Here is a 21601-nt window from a genome sequence, read left to right on the forward strand (position 1 = left end):
GTAAGCAACCTGTCAGGCAACATTCACCCCTCACCGCCCGTTCTGTGCTGGAATCTGCTGCAAATGTCCTTTTATTTATCCCCAGAGACCTGCCGGCAGAGTTGGCTCTGCTGGCAGCTCTGCTGAGGCCCCTATCCTACCCCTCGGGATACCTTACTACCACCACCCCTGGGAGTCCAAGCTTGAAAGAGACACCAGCTTCCAAGCAGCAGTTCCTGAATCATGATTTTCTCGTACATTAAAGCTATAAACACTAGTAGGGAGTGCTGATGAGGAGAAGATGGCCAGAGTTACAGGGCTGCTATGGTGGTTCCAGTCCAAGACAAAAACTTGAAGTGTACAGCCCCTGTCTGGCCTGGTGGAGGAGTCGGGGGTGGAGAATCCAAGATTTGGCTTTTCAAATACTGGTTCTAGCACGTGGACCTTGTTGTGGTCTTTCCAAAGCCCTAAGGTCCCAGGAGCCTAGCCTGGGAAGTACTACTTAGAAGAAAGAGCCTCAAAAACCACCCTCACTTCTGGAGGGCTGATGTCAAACCCTAGTAATGGGTCACAAAAGCCTGGCTTTTTACAAGTTGTCACAGGGGCCCACATCCAGTGTGCAAAGCCAGACACTGCCAGGCCCTGTGCACCTCGATTGCTGGCCTCTTTCATTGTTCTGAATGACCAAGCGGATCCCAGAATAGAAAGACGGTGTTAACAGGCTCATTCACTGTGCCTGCAGTGACAGGTGGCATATCGGGTGTCAGAACCCGGAGCCAAGAACCCTGGGCGGCCAAGAGATGGTTTGAAATGAACAGAGCAGAAGTGAATGGGGAAAACCGTGAGTTCAGCTCAGGTCAGCCCAGGCCAGGTCGCCTTCCCTGGTGCCAGGCCTGGGGACAGGGACAAGGGCCCAGTCCTCAGAGCTTATATTAAGATTTTGAGTTCAGGACCCCAACTTGGACAATTACGCAGAAAACAGACATGTGGGAAAATGTCGTAGCGACTCTAGTTGATCACAGACACGGTCTGAGGCTACACTGACAGAGAAGGTGCAGGACCAGGGAGGGGGCAGCCCCACTGAACTCTGGATAATGTTGTGGGTACTGTTGGCGATCCTGGACAAGGGACACTGACAAACTGGAGCCCGATGAGAAGGGGGCAATCGCACACGGAGAAGTCTCTAATCCATCCTCCCATTATGACAAGTAGGCCACGCACTGGGCTCTGGGTGGGCACTAGGGACCCACCCAGTGTTAGTAGTCCTCAGACCTCAAGAAACTCACAATAAAGTAAAACTCCACCGACTGGGCGTAGCCGCAGGGACTACTGCAGGAGAAAGCCTGGGACTGACTGAACAAGAGTGCTGCGACTGATTGGTGACGTCTGTCACAGATTTGCCACAGATGGGGTGTGACGCACATGCGCCATGAACCATGCCTAGTCTAACACAAGGGAGGAGGTGCTTAGAGAGACTGGAGTAGTAGCCTGGAAAAGAGGGGATTCAGAAGGGCATGGCTACTGTCTTCAAATACCTAGGAGACGGTCACATACATTGTCCATGTGGTCCAGGTCATTACAGCACAACCAGAGGGGGGACAGGAAGGTGGGGGTTAAGGGGGAGCAGGTTTTGCCTCATTATAAGGAGGCAGTTTCTAAGGGGCAGAGCTGCCTAGGAGGCGATCAGCTAGGCTAGACACAGGCACGACGGATGCAGGGAGCGACTCAAGCCCCCGCGGGTGACCTTTAAGATTCCTTCCAGGCCTGAGATGTTTCCTCTTTTCTCTGCCTTCCTACTTCACACTCAGTAATGGAGGTGACATCAGACATCATTTTTGTGTGTGCGACATTCACAGTTCAATTTCTTTTTTTTTCTGCCTCCATAGAATTGTTACCAACTAGCAGAGGAGAGGGAGGAGAAGGTTCAAATGGCCTAGCTACAGGGGAAATGATGGGAGGACTAACTCTAAGGTCTAAGGCAGCACGGTCAGGGCTTAACACACCTTCCTCTGGACAGTCGGGCAGCACAGAGCTCCTACCTGAGATGATAAACCCATCCTCAGAACAAGAGACCAGCCGACACTGGCTTCCCTTCCCCCGCCGCCCCCCGCCATACCTGCTGCTGAGTTACAGAAGTGGCCTATAGGTCAGGAGGCCCTGAGAGTGAGCACTGTTCCTGCACTCACTCACTGTATGACTAAGGCTCCCCGGGCCTCACTCTCACCCATCTGTAAGATGGGAACAATACTGACTCGCCCTGTTCACTGCCCTAGGGCTGCTGTGAGACTCTCTTGGGAAGACAGGCAGGAAAGGGCTTGGCAGGTGAGGAACTACCAGTACAATCACTTGAGGGGCCCAAATATCTGAGCAAGGGGCCCACAGAGCAGCTGCCTGATTCTAGGCCTCCCAAGGACTCCATGCGCCAGAAGCTGGGGGTTTCTGGCCTGAGGCAGGTCAGGAAAGTTCAGTGCCCTGAGGACCGCAGCCGACCCCCACCCCATGCCGCATCTGTATCACTATTCTAACATTTTAGGGTAGTGACCTCTGGTGTCCCTGCCTTGCCAAGCACCCCTCTAACTTTTCTCTGCCACCCTCTCCATGCCAACGCCCCATGTTCCCAGCGCCCGGGTCTTTGCAAGGCTGCTCCCTGCCTGCAATGCCCCTCCTCCTCCCTAATCCCACCGCCTCTTCCGGGTCTCCGTTCCAGCATCACTCCCTACAAGCCTTCCCTGACTGTCCTTCCGCACCCGCCAGGCACCCCTCACTGGGTCGCGCCCCAGGTTTAGAGGTGCCACAGGCCCCTGCCGTCACACTGTTTTACAGGCCTGTTTACTTTTCTCCTCCGTTTAGACCCTGAGTCCCCTGAAGGCAGGGACTGCAAGGTTCCCATGCCTGTGGCACCCAGAAGGGGTGCCAGGCAAATGCCTGCTGCCACTTACGACGTGGGACCCTGTCTCTGTCTTCACCCCAAAAGTGAGACAGGCCTGCAGGGCCTTCCCCTGGAAGACTTGAGAATGCAGCAGCAGGGAAGTCTGTGAGGGGCGACCTGGCAAGCAAAAGACAGAGGTGCTGGACAAGCAGGGACTATAGGCCTACCCTCCGCCTCCAAACCATCCATACCCTCCAAACTCTACTCGAGTTTTCTCCCAACCACCTCTAAAAGCACAACATGGTGACATTTGGGAAGATCTTTTTAAAAGAAGACCTCCCCAAGGGAAAGTCACCAGCACCCCGCAACTGTAAGGACTTGCTGAATATCAGCGACTAATCGTCATAGTTACCGGTGTTTATTGCCTGCTCGGGCATCGCTGGCTACTGCCCTGGCCCAGTCACTGTCTGAGGTCCTTATATTTGAGCCCCACAAAGAGATGTTTTCACCATCGCCCCTTGTGCTGCTGAGGAAATGGAGGCTCAGAGAGTTTGAGGGATTTGTTCAGCGTCACACAGCAAGTGTTCTATCTGCTAAGTGAGTGCAAACCTTCCAGGTTGCAGTCTCCAGAACCCAACCTTCACAGCATCCGGTCTCACAACAAAAATACAAGTTGGCTGACAAGGAGGCTGACACACACATTCCTACAAAGCTTAGAAATCACCGTAGAAAGACAAATTTGGTCTCTCCCTTCTGCTGGCAGACTCTGACTAGAATACACTTTTACAAAGACCTCAAGCCCAAGCCAGCATCCCAAAGAGCATCTGAAGAAAGCGGACTTTACCTTGACAACTTCTACCCCTCTGGGAGCTGCTCTGCCCTGATGTTTTTACAAGCATACTAATCACCTCCCCAGGCTTCGGGCTGTCCTACCAGGCCCTTTTCGTCTCTCACAAAGAGACCTGTGATATCACTTGCCCCTCAAATGGTCCCTTCCCCTCCTAGGACTGACACCCATCTGTAAAAGTTGGGCACTGCACTAGGTTGTGGACGGCACAGGTTCCAAAAGGTGTGCTACTTCTGGTTAATTGGTAGTACCTGCCTGTGTTAAGAAGGATCCTGAAGCTGCGTCCAGGCTCCACGCAGCCACCATGGGCGCTGGAACCAACACTGCCTCTGTGGGAAAAGCCCTCCTGGGAGAGGAGCAGCCTTTTAAAAACTCTGCTGGAACACATAAAGCTGAGAGCTGGGCTTCCCTGGTGGCGCAGTGGTTGAGCATCCTACTGCCGATGCAGGGGACACAGGTTCGTGCCCCGGTCTGGGAAGATCCCACATGCCGCGGAGCGGCTGGGCTCGTGAGCCATGGCCGCTGAGCCCGTGCGTCCGGAGCCTGTGCTCCACAACGGGAGAGGCCACAACAATGAGAGGCCCGCGTACCGCAAAAAACAAAAAAACAAAAAAAAAAAGCTGAGAGCTGCAGTGTGCATCAACTTGGAAAGTTAACCAAGAGTTCATTATTTCCAGATGAAACCTACTCTCCCTTTCAAATATACCTCCTTAAAATGGACTAATGAATAAGTTACCTGGAGTAGTTAAATTCATATAGTCGGAAAGTAGAAGGGTGGTTTCCAGGGGGTGGGGGAGGAGGGAATGGGAAGTTGTTTAATAGGTATAGAGTTTCAGTTTTGCAAGATGAAAAGAGTTCTGGAGATGGAGGGTGGTGATAGTTGTAAAACAATGTGAGTGTACTTAATATCACTGAACTGCACACTTAAAAATAGTATAAGCGGTAATTTATTTTTTGGCTGTGCCATGCAACATGTGGGATCTTACTTCCCCAACCAGGGATCGAACCCTGCGGTGGAAAGCGGATTCTTTACTACTGGACAACCAGGGAAGTCCATGTGGTAAAGTTTTATGTGCACTTTAACACAGTTTTTTAAAAAGTGGGCTAGTGCAGAGTCTACTGAGGAACTCTCTACAAATGAGCCCCAGCTATCAAACTGATTTTCCACCCAATATCCAGAAGTCATAAAATAAAATACTGAAAGCTACTTTAAGCATGAAGTGTTGATTTCTGGTTTGACTTAAATGTATTTGTGAGCAGGGGCTGATTTATAATCTGCTACAATCTCTTTCCTGAGATTCAGGGAATAGAAATAAAAGAAAAAGAAAGAATTTAAATATAAAATCAAAAAGACTGGAGATCTACAAGGGTAGAAATGGATGTGTTAGAACCTTGGAAAGAAGTTGGATGGGAGATTGTGTGGAGGTTAAAAAAATTAAAACTTAAAAAAGAACTATAAATATATTGTATAACATTATAGAAAACAGTTAAAAAGTGATTTTAATCCCATTGCCCTAACATAATTACTGTTACATCATTCTATACCCAAACTTTTAAACTGTGATCATTTTGGAATGGCAATCTGGCTAAAAAGAAATAGCAACTTTTGCGTTGGCCTTCTTAAACAAAAGCAGTTGGTAGTACAGAAAGAGTAGTGAATCAGGACTTCAAATCTTGATTAAGCTGTATGACTCTGGACAAGTCACTTTACCTCTCTGTTCCATCATTTCTAAAAACAGCAGTAATAACTGCAACCCGCCTCCCTCAGCAACAGAAGCAACAGGGCTTTGTGAATTGTGAAGTAGTATGTGAAAGGGCATTAGCAATAAGTAGGGAGTGCTGAAGAAGCCTTTTCTTGATGACTAATGATCAGTATGAAAACCTGATGATGATGATAATAATAATAATGATGACGATTCAAGTATTCAGAAGCTCTGATGTTAATTTTAAAACAAAAATCACTTGTAATACTTTCGTTATCACACCTCTGGGTGAGCAAAGCTGTTGGCCTCAGACCTACCCAGGCTTGCCAAGCCCAGCCAGGCCCTGCCTGACCTTGCAGACCCTTCCAGACATAACCCAAACCTCTCCCAGTTCCCTAAATACACCAAACACTTTATACCTCAGGGTCTTGCCCCCTGCTGTTCCCAGTCTGCCTTAACTGCCTCCTTCCCATCCCCCACCCCACCTTCCCTGAGATGCCTTCCCCATCTTCTCTGAATAAGTCCCTCTCGGCAACTATGTTTCCTTCAGGACTCATCCCAATTAGACAGTATGTTGTGTGTCTGTACCTGCTTGAATGGGGTCTCCATGCTGGATGAGGTCTCCAAGCTCCATGAGGAAAGAGACCAGGTTTGTCTTGTTCCCTCTCCTTCCCCTGGCTCAGCACCTGGGATGAATGGCTGATTGTTTGGGAAGAAAGTGGAGGCGGGGTGGGGAGGAGCTGGCTGGGATGAACCCAAGTCCTCTTCCCCTGGGCTGTTCCCACGCACTGCTGCGTGCACCCCCTTTGAGAAGACTGCTGGGGCAGCAGTAGCAGTGGCAGCCCTGCCTTTATAGGTGCTGTCAGACAAGCCCTGCTCCCCCTACCCCACAGGCAAACACCTCCTGACTGCTACCATGCTCTGTGCTGGGCCAACAGTCACGTCATGAAGCGTGGGAAGCTTGGGAAGGCAAGAAAGTTCCAGGAGAGCCTTGAACTATTACTGTATTCACAACACACTCAAGAGCAGACTCTTCATTGAAGTCCCCAGCAGGATACTGCCCAATGGAGTGATGACCCTGCCGAGATAAACCCTGACTCTGAGTGCCTGGTGGACTCTGACAGCCCTGGGCAGGCTTCTCTAGCCTGATCTCAGCTCCCCAGGCCCCTGGACAACCAGCCCCTGCCTCCCCTCCCGTCCCCAGGGAAGCCTCCCCTTAAAAATCTCCATCCACTTGGAGCCTACCCAGCTTCTGAGGTCCTGAAGGTCACCTCCTCTCTAAAGCCTGCCTTGATTCGCTGCATCTTCCCCATCAGAGCCCCACACTCAACAAAGAGCCATCGAATGATTAACTCCTCTCCAAATACCAAGCGCACCTGCATCTTTCCAGACATGGGACATGCACAGTCTTTAAATATTTCAAGTCTTCTGTCTCCCCCTGGATATCAAGAAGAGCAGGGGCAAACATTTCTTAAGTGCTTCCTCTGTGCCTGGCACTGTCCTGAGTGCTTTACACACACACACATTCTCTCTCTTGTCCTCGCGCAGTGACTCAGGTAATATCATCACCTCTATTTTGCAAGTGAAGAAACGGAGGCCCAGAGAGGTTAAGCAACTTGCCAAAGCCTCACAGCTCCAGGTGGCATCCCAGGATCTGAACCCCGGCAGCATAACTCCAGGGCTATGCTCTTAACTACGGGGCTGCCCGACCATCGGTGTGTGGGCTTCCGTACACAGTCGGGCTTTGTAGGTGCCAGGTTCTGCCACCCAGGGGAGCAGTGTGGCTAATGGGTGTGGCTCATCAGTGCAGTCACTCAGCCACAACTTCCAGGTCACCTACTGTGTGCTCAGCGTGTGCCGTCAGGGAGTGGACTTGAACGAACACAGCTCTGCGCCTGGGGACCTTGGGATCACGCAGAGCAGAGGAGAAGTAGACGAAAATCCTATTCGCTGAAGCAACAAAATTGCTACCATTATCTGCTCTGGCAAGGCTGAGAACTTCCTTAGAAAAAGCACAGAGAAACAGGAACTTGAGACCCCAGTGAGTTAGGCAACGGCTAATCTTTGAAGTACACAGGCGAACCAAACGTGTGTTATGATTTTGGTCTCACCAGGGGACCAAACGCTATTCGGCTGAACAGCAGAGCTAGAGCTCCTGCCAAGAAACAAATGGGGATTGAGGTCCAGAGCCAGGAAGGGGCTTGTCGGAGGCCACCTATCAACTGGAGAAGCACGGCTCCGGTTCCCTTACGCCCTGTGCTCTCCAAGTCCCTGGGACTGCAACCAGGACAAAAGGCTTTCAGGCCATCTGCGTCCTTAAGAAGAAACCGCCAGGGGGTGAGGTAAGTGCCTACAGTGACCGAAAGTTTAAAAGTTTTCTCAGTGGAGACAGGACGTTAGCTCTTACCTTCAGGGAGTGTAGAACTGTTCTGTGAAAGCTGGATTCGGGAAGCCAGGGTTGATGTCCCAGGCCCACCTCCAGCCCAGCCCTGCCGCAGAAGGACAGGAATTTCAAAGGCAGTAGCTCCCCACCTGGGGCCACACCCAGGTGAGGCTGACTTTACCGGGGAACCCGTGGAACTGGCTCTCCCCCACGCAGGGGCAGGCCGGGCCAGAAGGCCACCCTGGTCTGCAGCCTGGCGCCTCTCCCTGCGGGGTCCCACCCGGCACCCACCCAGGCCGGGCCTCCAGAACAAGGGAAGAGGCCTGCTCCTCTCTTAGTGAGGCATAGTGAGGTCCCCCGGGGCCCACCCCAGCCTGGGCTGGGTCTGAAGCGGCTGCTTCCTGCTTTACCTTTTTCTTTCACTTTGGTTTTTAACCCCAAAGTGAAACTAAAGACTGGGATGATGTGGGAAAGATGGTGAGAGTTAAGGCCTGAACACCTGGCTTCTCATCCCAGTGAGGCTGCTGACTCGCTGGGAAACGTGGGAGGAGGCCCTCAACCCCCCGCCTCGGTCTCTCCGTTGATAAAATAGGAGGGAGGAACTCGGCTAATGCTTTAAAGTGTCATTAAATTAGAAAAATGATGGAACGTCCCCTTCCTCATCCCTGCCACCACTGAGGACTAAAAAGGAGCTGCAGAAATGACCAGAGCGGGACCCAAAAGGGCCTTCCTGTTGGCTTGGAGGACGAGGCAAACTCTGGCCACTGTGTGGAGACTTTCCTGGTCTCTCTGACTACCTCTCCCCAACCTGTCAACTCAACTCCTTTATCCTGAGCAGCCCCTGGGGCAGGGCAAATTCAGGAAGACCCCAGGGACGAGCCTGACCTGGTCTTAGCACAGCAAGAGGAGCCACCAACAGCTGCCTGAAAACTCCCCGCCTGAGGGCCGACCAGGCCATCTGCTAAGACCCAGGACTAAGACAGCATCCCACCCAGGACTGGTCCAAACTTCACTCTCCGCTGACCCCAGGGTGCCTGACACAGTCTAGCTAAGACCACTGTAATCTGTTTTATGGTGTTTTCCCAATGGCTGGTTTACCAAATCTCCCCTCTAGGCTGGTGGCATGAGAGAGGCAGGGATGAGCCTCCCTGCCTCTCAGATGAGGAAAACTGAGGCTCGGAAAGGCACAGGGACATTGTGGCCAAGCCAGCACTGGATTCAGGAGCTCAGTAAATATCTGCTGGATGATTGAGCTTGATGGCCCAGCCGTTGCCAAGCAGGTGCGGCACACACCAGAGAAGCACAGGAAGGAGGACACAGTGTATGTGCGTGCGTGTGTGTGTGTGTGTGTGTGTGTGTGTGTATGTGTGTGTGTGTGTGTGTGTGTGTGTATGGGGGGGGCATACCTCCCTGGAGACCAAGTCACAAACAGGTCCCCAGGTACCTGTAACAGAATCCCCTCCCCCCAGTCCTGGCTCCACTCCTGATATCCCTCCAGCCCATTTCTTCTCTTCATCCCTCACTTCCTCCCATCTGCACCTTACTCGAGAGATCTCATTGGCTGAGGACTTCTGAGCGAAGACTGGCCAGCCTCCTCCCCCTCTCTGGGCTGGATTAGCACTGTCAGTACTTAACCAAGGAAAGGAATTTGAATCCAGGGGTGGGGGCAAGGTGCTTTTAAAAATATATACACCTAGGGTTTCCCTGGTGGCACAGTGGTTAAGAATCCGCCTGCCAATGCAGGGGACATGGGTTTGAGCCCTGGTCGGGGAAGATCCCACATGCCACGGAGCAACTAAGCCCGTGTGCCACACCTACTGAGCCTGCGCTCTAGAGCCCGTGAGCCACAACTACTGAGCCCGTGTGCCACAACTACTGAAGCCCGTGTGCCTAGAGCCTGTGCTCTGCAACAAGAGAAGCCACCGCAATGAGAAGCTCACGCATTGCAACGAAGAGTAGTCCCCGCTCGCCGCAACTAGAGAAAAGCCCTTGTGCAGCAATGAAGACCCAACGCAGCCAAAAATGAATAAATAAAATTTTTAAAAAATTTTAAAAAATCAGTAGCCCTGAAAAAAATATATACACCTCATTTTTTTTGCGGTACGCAGGCCTCTCACTGTTGTGGCCTCTTCCATTGCGGAGCACAGGCTCCGGATGCGCAGGCTCAGCGGCCATGGCTCATGGGCCCAGCCGCTCCGCGGCATGTGGGATCTTCCCAGACTGGGGCATGAACCCGTGTCCCCTGCATCGGCAGGCGGACTCTCAACCACTGTGCCACCAGGGAAGCCCTACACCTTATTTTTGTTAAAGGAGGCAAGAATATACAATGGAGAAAACACAGCCTCTTCAATAAGTGGTGCTGGGAAAACGGGACAGCTACATGTAAAAGAATGAAATTAGAACACTCCCTAACACCATACACAAAAATAAACTCAAAATGGATTAAAGACCTAAATGTAAAACCAGACACTATAAAACTCTTAGAGGAAAACATAGGCAGAACACTCTACGACATGAATCACAGCAAGATCCTTTTTGACCCACCTCCTAGAGAAATGGAAATAAAAACAAAAATAAACAAATGGGACCTAATGAAACTTAAAAGCTTTTGCACAGCAAAGGAAACCACAAACAAGACAAAAAGATAACCCTCAGAATGGGAGAAAATATTTGCAAGTGAAGCAACTGACAAAGGATTAATCTCCAAAATTTACAAGCAGCTCATGCAGCTCAATATCAAAAGAACAAACAACCCAATCCAAAAATGGGCAGAAGACCTAAACAGACATTTCTCCAAAGAAGATATACAGATTGCCAACAAACACATGAAAGGATGCTCAACATCACTAATCATGAGAGAAATGCAAATCAAAACTACAGTGAGGTATCATCTCACACCAGTCAGAATGGCCATCATCAAAAAATCTACAAACAATAAATGCTGGAGAGGGTGTGGAGAAAAGGGAACCCTCTTGCACTGTTGGTGGGAATGTAAATTGATACAGCCACTATGGAGAACAGTATGGCGGTTCCTTAAAAAACTAAAAATGCAACTACCATACGACCCAGCAATCCCACAACTGGGCATATACCCTGAGAAAACCATAATTCAAAAAGAGTCATGTACCACAATGTTCACTGCAGCTCTATTTACAATAGCCAGGACATGGAAGCAACCTAAGTGTCCACTGACAGATGAATGCATAAAGAAGATGTGGCACATATATACAATGGAATATTACTCAGCTATAAAAAGAAATGAAATTGAGTTATTTGTAGTGAGGTGGATGGACCTAGAGTCTGTCATACAGAGTGAATTAAGTCAGAAAGAGAAAAACAAATATCGTATGCTAACACATATATATGGAATCTAAAAAAAAAAAAAAGGTTCTTCAGAACCTAGGGGCAGGACAGGAATAAAGACGCAGACGCAAACGTAGAGAATGGACTTGAGGACGTGGGGAGGGGGAAGGGTAAGCTGGGACGAAGTGAGAGAGTGGCATGGACATGTATACACTACCAAATGTAAACTAGATAGCTAGTGGGAAGCAGCCGCATAGCACAGGGAGATCAGCTCGGTGCTCTGTGACCACCTAGAGGGGTGGGATAGTGAGGGTGGGTGGGAGGGAGATGCAAGAGGGAAGGGATATGGGGATATATGTATATGTACAGCTGATTCACTTTGTTATAAAGCAGAAACTAAGACACCATTGTAAAGCAATTATACTCCAATAAAGATGTTAAAATATATATATATATAGGTTTTCAGAATGCAAAAGAAGGTAACAAACTTTTAGGTGCACAGATTCTTCAAAACAGCAATTTCACTTGCAGGAAGGAATGGCTCCCACAGTGATGCTTGCCCACATGTATACAGCCAGGTGGGAAGGGTGCTGGCTGCAGCGCTGCTCGTAGCAGCAAGGCTGGGAACAACCTAAATGTCCCTGAGCAGAGGACTGGACAAACAACGGGTGGTCCATCCGTCAATGGACTGCCACACAGCCACGTGTGTACCCACAGGGAATACCGACAACAGAGACATCCTTGTGTGAAGAAGACAAGGTACAGAACAGCAGGCAGTAGGTAATAAAATGGGATGTATTGACACAGCTGCCCGTGTATGCAGAGTATTTCTGGAAGGAAACATCAAGACTGCTCACAGTCATTATCTAGGAGCCTAGGTGGGAGAAAGACTAATTTTTCACTGGACCCCTTTTTTTCCTACAAAGTTTGAAATGTTTAACCACATACATGTATTGCTTTCTCAATAGAAGCATAATTTTTGCACATAAAAAAATAACTCCAGCAAAATGTACCCCAAGAAGCTTCCCTCTAGGTCTCAGGCATCAGACTCCCTGAGGGCAGGGCCCAGACACCTGGATTTTGACGTCTCTTCAAGGGCTGCTGGTCTAGTCTTGCAGAACAGGTGGTCAGCCTCTGACAGTAGATGGAGGCAGCCTGGACAGCACAGGCCTCTGGGCAGGGCAGAAAGTAGCAGGGAAGACTCAGAAAAACTTGGCCTTACGGCATAAGAAGGATTTCAAGAGGGCTTTGAATGCTCAGTAGGTACAGCTGAGAGGGGAGGGTTCCTACAGGAAGGACTGGGGAAATTAAGTCAGGCTGGTAAGACAGGGGAAGGGGAAGAATAATGTCTCTCTCAATATGGGATCCTGTCCCCTCCAATACTTGGTTCCCACTCATGGGAAATGAGGGGGCTGGGAGAGTCCTTTCCAGACTGATATCCTAAGATATGCCTTTATTTCATCTCATTTAATATTAAAGGAAGCAAGGAGGGTCCCCAGCTTAGCACATGGCCACAGGGCTCCACACCTGTGCAGACTGTAATCAAATATTTGGAGGCTGCAGAAAATTCAGGCCCGGATCTTAGGTACAGCAGCCCTTGAGCGACTTCCTCCCCCTGGGGAGGAGCAGATGGCCTTCTGTAGAGATGCCCTTCTTCACCTTCTCGTTAATAATTAAGTCATTACCAAAGACCTCTTCTGTCACTTTTGAAGTTCAGTTTGCAGAGACTGCTGCCTTGGCTTGCTTTACCATGATGCTCCAGGCTGAAGGCTCACAGGCTACAACAGTCTAGATCTAAGCCTCAGGCCCAAATTCCAGGGGTCTGCAGTGGAAAGAGCCCAAGGTGGGGGTCAGGAGCGCTAGGGTGAATCCTGGCTACACCTAGATGATTCTGTGGACTCTGGGAGGTCAGAAGCTGAGTCTCTAAGACGGCTCTGCTTGCCACTGTATCCCCAGGGCCAGCTCGTCGCCTGGCACACAGCAGGCACTTAATAAATATTTGTTGAATAAGTGAACAACAGCTCAGCCAGTGAATCCCAGAGTGACCTTGGGCAAGTCACTTTCTGGAAAATGACGATGACAAGAATAGCAATCCTCTTAGGGCTGTATAAGAACCTAATGAGATAAAGTAGATGTAAGTGCTTTGAAATTAAAAAACAGGCTACACAAATATTAATGATCCAGAAACAATGTGCTATAAACGAAATGAAAAGAATGAATACATATGAGAATGATCACATTTACAAGAAAGCACCTGGCAAATGGTAAAGCATTAATCAAGTGAATAACTACAATTGAAAGGGACAGCACAGGTCAGTCTAGTTCACTGTTCCAATATCCGAACATTTCTCAGGCTGTGTCTGTTCCAAAGGAGCACAAAAATCCCTCATCAAAACCTTTGTCCTGATTTTGGTATGAATTTGCCAAAGTAGACTGGCAGAAGGATCCTGGGGGTGTTTATTGGAGACAAGGGAGGAGTGGGGTGAGCGGAACACAGAGGCTGTGCCTGCCATGTGGCCTCATGACCCCAGGACAAGGCCCTGCTCAGGGCGGCACATCGAGAATGACTGGCCACCAGTTTCCTAGCTGCACACTGCCGCCAACCATTGCTGCCTCCCCTGCTAGCCGCTCTTCAGCACCAGTCCCCTTCCCCTTCCCTCTGCCCAGTGGCTATCCCTGGCTGCAGCCTGGGAAATAGCCTTCATCACCTTCATCACCTGGCTCTCCTGTGTCGCGAGCACCTCGGTCAAGTCCCTCCCTGCCTCTGTGGCTGGGCCAGGGCCCACCCTCTCCGGTGGGGGCTGGCTGCGAATCCCAGTGGGCCCAGTCATGGACATGCCCACTGTTGCACTAGACACACACGAGAGCCAGCTCTGGAGGATGCTCACAGCCTGGCGAGTAAAACTGCTGATGTGAAGGCCCCTCAATTCCCTGACTCTCCCACCTTGAAGCAATTCTGAGCTGCTACCCAGCCCCAATCTCCCAGGTCTTTAGAAAGTAGGGGGTTCTGTCCTTTAGGGGATGTATTAGGTGCCCCCAATTCAAGGGGCAAGAAGGCTCAGATTCCTGGGATCCTAACAGTAGGAGGTTCCTTTCCAAGAAGCAGAGCTGAACTGTGGGAAGAGCCAGCATTTGCAGACAGTCAGCTTTGGGTCTGAGCCACATGTTCCTTATTTGTAAAATGGGGACGGTAAGTCCACCTGCCTCGGGCTTGCTGTAAGGATTTCATGAGAGCATCCATGAGGGTCCTGGCACAGAGCAGGTGTGCGAGCAATGTGCTCAGACTATTATTTCCTGCTCCAAGTAGCGACACCCAACATCTTTCCCGCTGGCCCATCAGGCCCCCTGGTCAGGCTCTCCTCAGAGAACACAACATCCTCTGCTCCCCCAACTGGCCCTTCCCTCTCGCACGGGCTCCACCCGAACCCTGCCCTCTCCCTTCTCCAGGTTGCCTACAAAGCTCCTCCCTGTTGTCACTTTCATTCATTCCAATTCACCCAGCCTGACTCATCTTGAAAAAATCCTCCAGCTGTGCCATCCCGGCTCTAAAATCTTCCATGGCTCTCCAAAGCCTCTGCTCTTCAGCTCGCGTTCTATGCTGCCTACAATCTCCTGGCTCCTCCCTGAGCCCTGATGCATCAGCAAAACTAGTCTACTGTTTCCATAATATGCACTTACCCTGTCTAGCCCCCACACCTGTGCCTCTGCAGAAACCATTCCCAGGAACGTCAGCCCCAATGTCGGCCTCTGCGAATCCAGCCCCCCTCATGAGGGCTCTTGTTTCCTCTGGGTCACGCTCACTTCTTCCTTCTCAGACAATGCTTTCCTTCAGCAGATGCTTAATTACAGACTGTCACACAGTCTCTCATAATTGTAGGCCTTGTCTCCCTTGTCAGATCCTAAGTTCCCAGGGGCAGAGGCCCTGTCTGTCTGGTCTCTCCCATCCTCTCGGAGCCTGGTCCAGGGCTGGGAGGGCAGGTTCCTGGACAGAAAGTGTTTTCCAAGCCCAGTTCAGCTCCAGGCTGAGCCAAGTCCAGCTCCAACCACTTGGGACCACTTTTCTTGCTTTTGTCCTATTCACTGGCCAAACCAGACCTCCATGCACCAGCTCTCCCCAGGGTGACCCAGGCCAGGGACAGAGAAATGAGGGAGACCTGGGTGGGGAGACAGCACTACGGCTCTCACCTGGCCCTGACGTGGTCTTCTTCTGGGATCCGAGGCACATCCCTGTCCCTTTTCCTCCCTTAGCATGCTTCTTATAGTGAGACAAGAAACAATAACCTTTTAGCTCTAGAATACGGATTTTATTTGTCTTTAAGGTAGCCCTGGTTCCCAGGAGTGGGTGGGTGAGGAACCAGCTGATTCCAAGATAGGCTGAGGGAGGCGAGGCAGCCACAGCCAGGACGGGGAAACCTGGGAACCTGAGAGGCACTCACACCTCACACCTCGATAGCCTCATTAAGTTCCTGTTGACGAGTGGATTGCATTCCTGCCCAGATGTTCAATTCTACAGCCCTCACCCTGGCCAGGTCTGACAGTGTCTGCTGCTGGGACTGAGCAGGGGAAGGGTAATCTGCTTCTGGAAACAATCAATTCTGCCTGAAACAAAGACCATGATGAGGGGCCAGTCTCCTCACCTGTAAAATGGGGATAATATTGGGACCTGTATCATAGGATTGTTGCAATAATGCAGTGGGATAATGCCAGAAAGTGCTTAGCACAGTCCCCGACACCCAGTGAACGGCAGTGTAGCAGACAGGTTCCCATTTCTTGAGGGGCCTTTACAACACGAGTTTGCATCCTCAGAGCAACCTGTGAGGAAGGCATTTCCATCCCAGTCTGACAGGGAAGAAAACTGAGGCGCAGAAAGTCGACCAATCCAAGGTCACACAGCAGGGACAAGCCAAACTGTGACACCAACCGGAGAAACTCTCAGTTCAGCTTTACCCAGAGTGTGGCCCACAGGTTTCAGCATCAGACTCCTCCAGAGGGCTGGTTTAAAAAGCTGATTCCTGCCCCCAGACCTGCCAAATGAGAATCTTTGGGGATAGAGCTCAGGAACCTGAACTTTGTAAAGATGAGGAGCCTAATTTTTATATGAGGAAACTGAGGCACAGAGAGGTAAAGTGATCTCCAAGGTCACATTTTCAGCAAGTATGGACCTGGGACCGAATTCACAGTCTGACTCCAGAGGCACCAATCAGAGACTTCCTGGAAGAGGTGGCATTTGACAATGTGGGCCTCAAAGGGAAGAGACGGCACCACGGGGGAGGGTACAGCACAAATAAAGGCTTGGAGCAGGAGAGGCCAGGCAACAACAGCTCTGTGTGGCTTGTCCTTCCAGAGCCCTGAGGTGAAGAAATACATATGGAGCCACCACTGCCGCCTTCCCCTGAGAGCCCAGAGGGAGACATTCCTGAGCCATCCGAGCTTCTGGGAGGAAAGCCTGTTGTGTGCAGGGTCTACAACCAGCAGGTCTACGGCAGTGGCCCTCTGGGTGTGTCTGGCTGCTGCTCAGGACGAGAAAGCCGGGGAAGGTGGTGACTCAGTCCCCACCCAACCTCAAGCTAGTCCCATTTAAATTTGAGATGAGCTCAGAGGTTGGGGAAATGCCAAACAAACCCTCCTTGCAGAACAGACGCCAGATCCAGAGAAGGCAGCCCTAGCCGTAGGCTACCGGGCAGCAGCAATAAATGTGGAGCAACGCTGTGGGTTACAGGGGGAGCCAAGTCAAGAGGCCTGGGCGCAAGCCCTCCCTGGGCCCCTATTCTTCATTCACCCATGAAACAGGGAGAACTCCACTGGCTTCTGACTTCCTCCCAGGGCTGTTGTGAGGAACAATGGAAAGGAAAGAGCCTGGCAGATTACACAATGTCCCACATAGCGAGAGGTTAGAGGATCACTGCTGTTAACATATTAGAACAGCCAGGAGGTGCTTTCCTTGCTACCTGAACCCCAGCCACAGCGGGTAGAGGGAGAGGCTGGGCCTCTGCCTTGTTCCCACAAAGCAAAAAGGGATCCAGATATTATCCCGAGGTGAAAGTTCACATTTATTAAACGCCTACTGTGTACTATTTTTTAATGTAGAATCTCACTTAATCCTCACCACAACCCTGCAGTGTAATTATGATTATCTTGCGTCCAGATGAGGAAACTGAAGCTCAAAGAAAGTAACTAGCCCAAGATTACACAGGCAGCGAGTGATGCAGACCAACCAAGACCAGGTGTCTGCGGCCCGAAAACCCGCACTCTTTCTCTGGAACAGTTTGTATAAGAGGCAGAACATGTCTGGCATAGGGGTCCAGCTCAAGCACTGCCTCCTTCTGGAAGCCGTTTTGATCCCTTTGCCCGGACAAGATCTCTCTCCGATGAAACGCCACAGCACATTATCAGCACACATCTGGCAGCACTCAACACATTCTGCCTCTTATTTTGTGATCAAGCACACTTTTAACAGGTAAGATAAGATGTAGGTGCAAATAGGTGGCATTTCAGTTACCTTAAAATCCTCAAATGTCAGGGCTGGAAGCACCTAAGAGAGCACAACAACCAGCTTCCTCATTTTTTCGAAGGAAAAATACAGACAGAGGAAGACACTTGTCTGAAGTCATACAGCATCTTAGCATCAGAGCCGAGAATAGAACCCTGGCATTCTGCCTCACACAATTTCTCTAGGGATTCCATGATTTCAGAATCAGCCTCAGGACAAGGATTATCATTCCCACTTTACAGATAAGGAAGCTGAAGCCCAGGCGAAAGCAGCCTCCCTGACAGGTGAGATGTGGGGACCACAACCCTGATTCCCTCCACTTTCAGGCCAGAGACCAAGCCCTTTCTCCTCCCTGCTGCAAGTAGTCTGTGTAGCGTGTCAAGCTCAGGGCCCACAGTAAAAGGTCAACGGATGCTGGAAACTGTCATTATACACCAGTGCGCAGGTGACACCAGCCAGACAGCGACCTCCTCAGAGGCAGTGCTACGGCAGAGGACACAGGAGTCCTGGCTGAAATCCTCTGTGGGTCCCTGGTCTCCTGAGACGAGGGGGCTACAATAGCTGATCTTATCTCCTGCTCCAAACTTCTGGGACATCTGAGGCTCCTTGAAAGCAGACCCCAGCTGTCTGTGGAGCATCTCTCAGCTGAAGCCTTTGTTCCCCCACTCTATGGGAAGCTGGAAAAGCAGGTGGGGCTCACAGCCACAAACTGACAGACTTTATTCCCAAGTGCCACTGGCCAAGCAGGGCCCACCCTTAAACAACAACAGGATGGAACATGGAACATCCAACTGTCTCCAGCACAGACATCCAGCTGGGCACACCCACCTATCTTTACAAACTGGCAAAGAGCAACCAGGAATGGGGGCATAAAAAGGGGCAGCCTGCCCCCTGCCCTATTGGAAGGGCAGGTGCATTTCTGAACAACCAGGTGGCAATGGAGTGGGGGGAGGGTAAAGAACTCTGGGCTGGGGAGTCCCAGGCCTGGATCCCTGTCCCAACTCTGCCATGAACTAGCCTGTGTGCCCCGGGCAAGCTGCTTTCCCTCTGTGGGGCTCAGTTTAAAGACAGGCTGACAGCTTCCGAAGTGTCTTTACAGATGTTTCATTTGATTGTCATGACAACATTGTGAGGCTGCCATAATTATTCCCTTTTTACAGATGGAGAAACTGAGACTTGGAAAGGTTGAAGGTCTTATTCAAAGTCACACAGCTTGAGGCTGGCCGCAGAGGTCTTAGACCACCAAACCCAATCCTCAAGGGTGGTCAGGTTAAAAACAACCCCTCTCTCCCCTCACCCTGATTGACAGTCTCCACAAGACCAAGGCAGCACAGACCCTGGTTCACCTGCCCAGTCTGGTGGCTGGCAAAGTTCTGGCCACAAACCGCACAGCCCAGCTGCCTAGGAGGCCGCACCCCCCATGCAAAATTTGATCACTCAAGTTGGCAAGAACGCAGTCCCCACCCCCAATCGGGTCTAAATAAACGCCCAAGTGATATCACATCCTGCTGGCTCCAAAATAGCCCAGGCCTGCCCACAAGCAATCACAAAATGCCAGGCCATGCAGGGCCAAGCGGGCAGGGATGCCCAGCCCGTGGCACCGTCCACACACACAAGCAACTAAAGCAGAAGCCTCAGAGCAGGAAGGCTCCCCCTCCCATCTCTGCCAGACAGCCTGGCCCCTCCCTCCTTGCCCCGTTTGTGGGGAGGCCCCAGAGCCTCCTGCCCCAGCGCCAGCCCTCGCCCCAGCGCCAACCCCATGGAGCCTCGGCCGCGGCCAGCCTGCGGGCGCACTCCAGCCAGACCCGGACACCCCACCACTCACATTGCTTCAAGAGCTCCAGACACAAAGCCATGAGGGCCGGATGGGGGTCAGAGACCCAGAGACCGGCAAAGACAGAAAAGGGGAGAGGGAGAGACACAGGAGCAGAGAGAAGGGGAGACAGGGGACGGGGGCAGAGAAAGCAAGGGGGAGCGGCAAGAGCCCTGGCAAAGGAGTAGCCTTAAAGGGAGGTCTGCAGCGCAAGAGACATCGAGTGGCGACACCAGCAAGACAGATGCGGGGGCAGAGAGAGGCAGGGAGAGCAAAGCAGGGGGCCCCGACCCAGAGGAATGAGGAGCGTGGAGGCCCGAGAGAACAAGGAGAGAGCGACAGGGGACAAACGAAGGGAAGGCAGGGAGGGGCGCTGAAGTCTGGGAGCTGGGGAGCTTTGGGGGTCCCAAGGAGAGACCCCAAGGGATCTAGGAGGTATCAGCGTATACAGGGGACACCAAAAGAGGGAAAACCCTGAAGCAATGAGGGCTAAGAGGAGGCAAGACCCCCAGGATTTGGGGGGACAGATGGAAGGGAGGACCCTCAAGGGATGTGCGGGAAGCTCAGAGGAGAGCCTTGGGGGAGTGTGGAAGGTGTTCAGAAAAAAAAAGGTCCCCAAAGATGAGGGGCGCTCAGAGGGGGTAGGCTCTGAGGGATGAGACGAGCGCCTTGAGGGGGACCCGAGATCGGGGAGCGAGGGAGGGGCTGGGAGGCAGCGCGAGGGCAGAGACAAAGAGACAGCGAGCCAGGGAGAGACAAAGCGGGCGGAGCGGGGCTACGGGCCCGAGGGCTGGTGGCCGGACAGAAGGACGGAAGCGCGAGCGGGCGGGGGGACGGACGGACGGACGGACAGAAGGGGAGGAGGGCGGGGGCAGGGCAGGGCCGGGCGGGGGCGGCGCCCGTCTCCTCGCGGGGCCGCGGCTGCTCCGGGCGGCGCTGGGCGGGCCCCAGGCGTCCGGGCTGAGGAGGCGGCGGCGACGACGTGGACCGGACAGACCGACGAAGTGACCGACGGGCTGGCGGCAGCTGCGGCCAGTGGCGGGCACTCACCCTCCTCCCTCACGCGGCCCGGCCCGAGTCTCCGGTTTTGTACGCCCGAGGGGCGGGGCCTCTGGGTTAAAGCCCCGCGCCGGCCCCGCCCCGCCCCGCCCCCCGCGTCACGCGCGCGCGCGTCGCTCGGGACTCCCGGGATGGGCGGGGGCGCGCGCAACCCTCTCGGCACGTGGCCGTAGCGCGCGCGCGGAGGGGCGTGTGCGCAAGCGCGCGGGGCGCTCAGTCCAGCCTACGCCCAGGCCGCCCGACCCCGAGAGGGAGCGCGCGCCCACGTCAGCACGCGCATGCCTAAGCACGGGGGACTCCGCCCCTCTAGCCGCCCCCACCAAACCGGTTCCAGCTGGAACCAGACGCATGCTCCCTGACGCGAGAGCGGCCAGCAGAATCTGCCCAGTTTACCGTGGCGACACCTGGCTGTTCCCAGGGGAAACTGAGGCTCAGAGCAAGCAGTCTGAGGTGGTCTTCTCATCTCTGTGTGGTCAGATTAGCTCCCCAGGTACTATCGACTGTACGTCCTAAGTGTTTCTAGTTGTCCCCTCTACTCCATCCTCACTTTGCTGTGCTCATCTGAGGTCCTCCAGGTTGGGTTAGAATCCCTGCTCATACTCCGGAGGGCTGTGTGACCTTGGACAAGATACTCATTCAACCTCCTAAGCCTTCATTTCCTCCATAGTAAAAACCATCACATCCAGGATGCCTTGGAGAGCCAAGTGCAGTAGGAGCTGCCTGAATTCATAAATCACTCCCTTCGTGGCTCATGGCCTTCCCAGTTCCCCACTTCTCCCCTGCGAGTCCCCTTACTCACAGTCCTGGTCCTTGGGGTCTCATCCCTCATCTGCGCCTACCTGCAGATCCAGCTTCTGCTCCCCCACCTGCCTTGCTGGGTGACCTAGGCAAGTCCCTTCCCTTCTCTGTGCATCTCTTTTCCAAATGTAAAGTGGAGAAAAGAATCTTACTCAAGGGACTTCCCTGGTGGTGCAGTGGTTAACGATCTGCCTGCCAATGCAGGGGACGCTGGTTCAATCCCTGGTTAGAGAAGATCCCACATGCCGCGGAGCAACTAAGCCCATGTGCAACAACTACTGAGCCCGCATGCCACATCTACTGAAGCCCATGCTCCTAGAGCCTGTGCTCCACAGCAAGAGAAGCCGCCACAATGAG

General features: G+C 52.3%; 1 protein-coding gene across 8 annotated transcripts in view; it reads right to left on the reverse strand.

The window, feature by feature from the left end:
• DLGAP4 (DLG associated protein 4) overlaps nt 1–21601 on the reverse strand; it is a 92769-nt gene that overhangs the window by 49755 nt on the left and 21413 nt on the right. Inside the window, exons 1-2 of one of the 8 annotated variants that reach the window (XM_027078389.1) lie at nt 6775–7782; nt 5987–6084 (exon numbers count right to left, since the gene is read on the reverse strand). The exons of 3 other annotated variants lie outside the window; for them this stretch is intronic. In XM_027078389.1, coding sequence (XP_026934190.1) covers nt 5987–6032 — 46 coding nt within the window. In that variant the 5' untranslated portion in view covers nt 6033–6084; nt 6775–7782. Of the gene's footprint in view, nt 1–5986; nt 7783–19399; nt 20419–21601 lie in introns of those variants that run through there. 4 more of the 8 variants (XM_027078387.1, XM_027078388.1, XM_027078390.1 and 1 more) reach the window with 4 other exon arrangements.

Source organism: Aethalodelphis obliquidens, unplaced genomic scaffold, assembly GCF_003676395.1.
Source record: "Aethalodelphis obliquidens isolate GAN/ISIS:26980383/991018 unplaced genomic scaffold, ASM367639v1 scaffold42, whole genome shotgun sequence".
Lineage (NCBI taxonomy): Eukaryota > Metazoa > Chordata > Mammalia > Artiodactyla > Delphinidae > Aethalodelphis > Aethalodelphis obliquidens.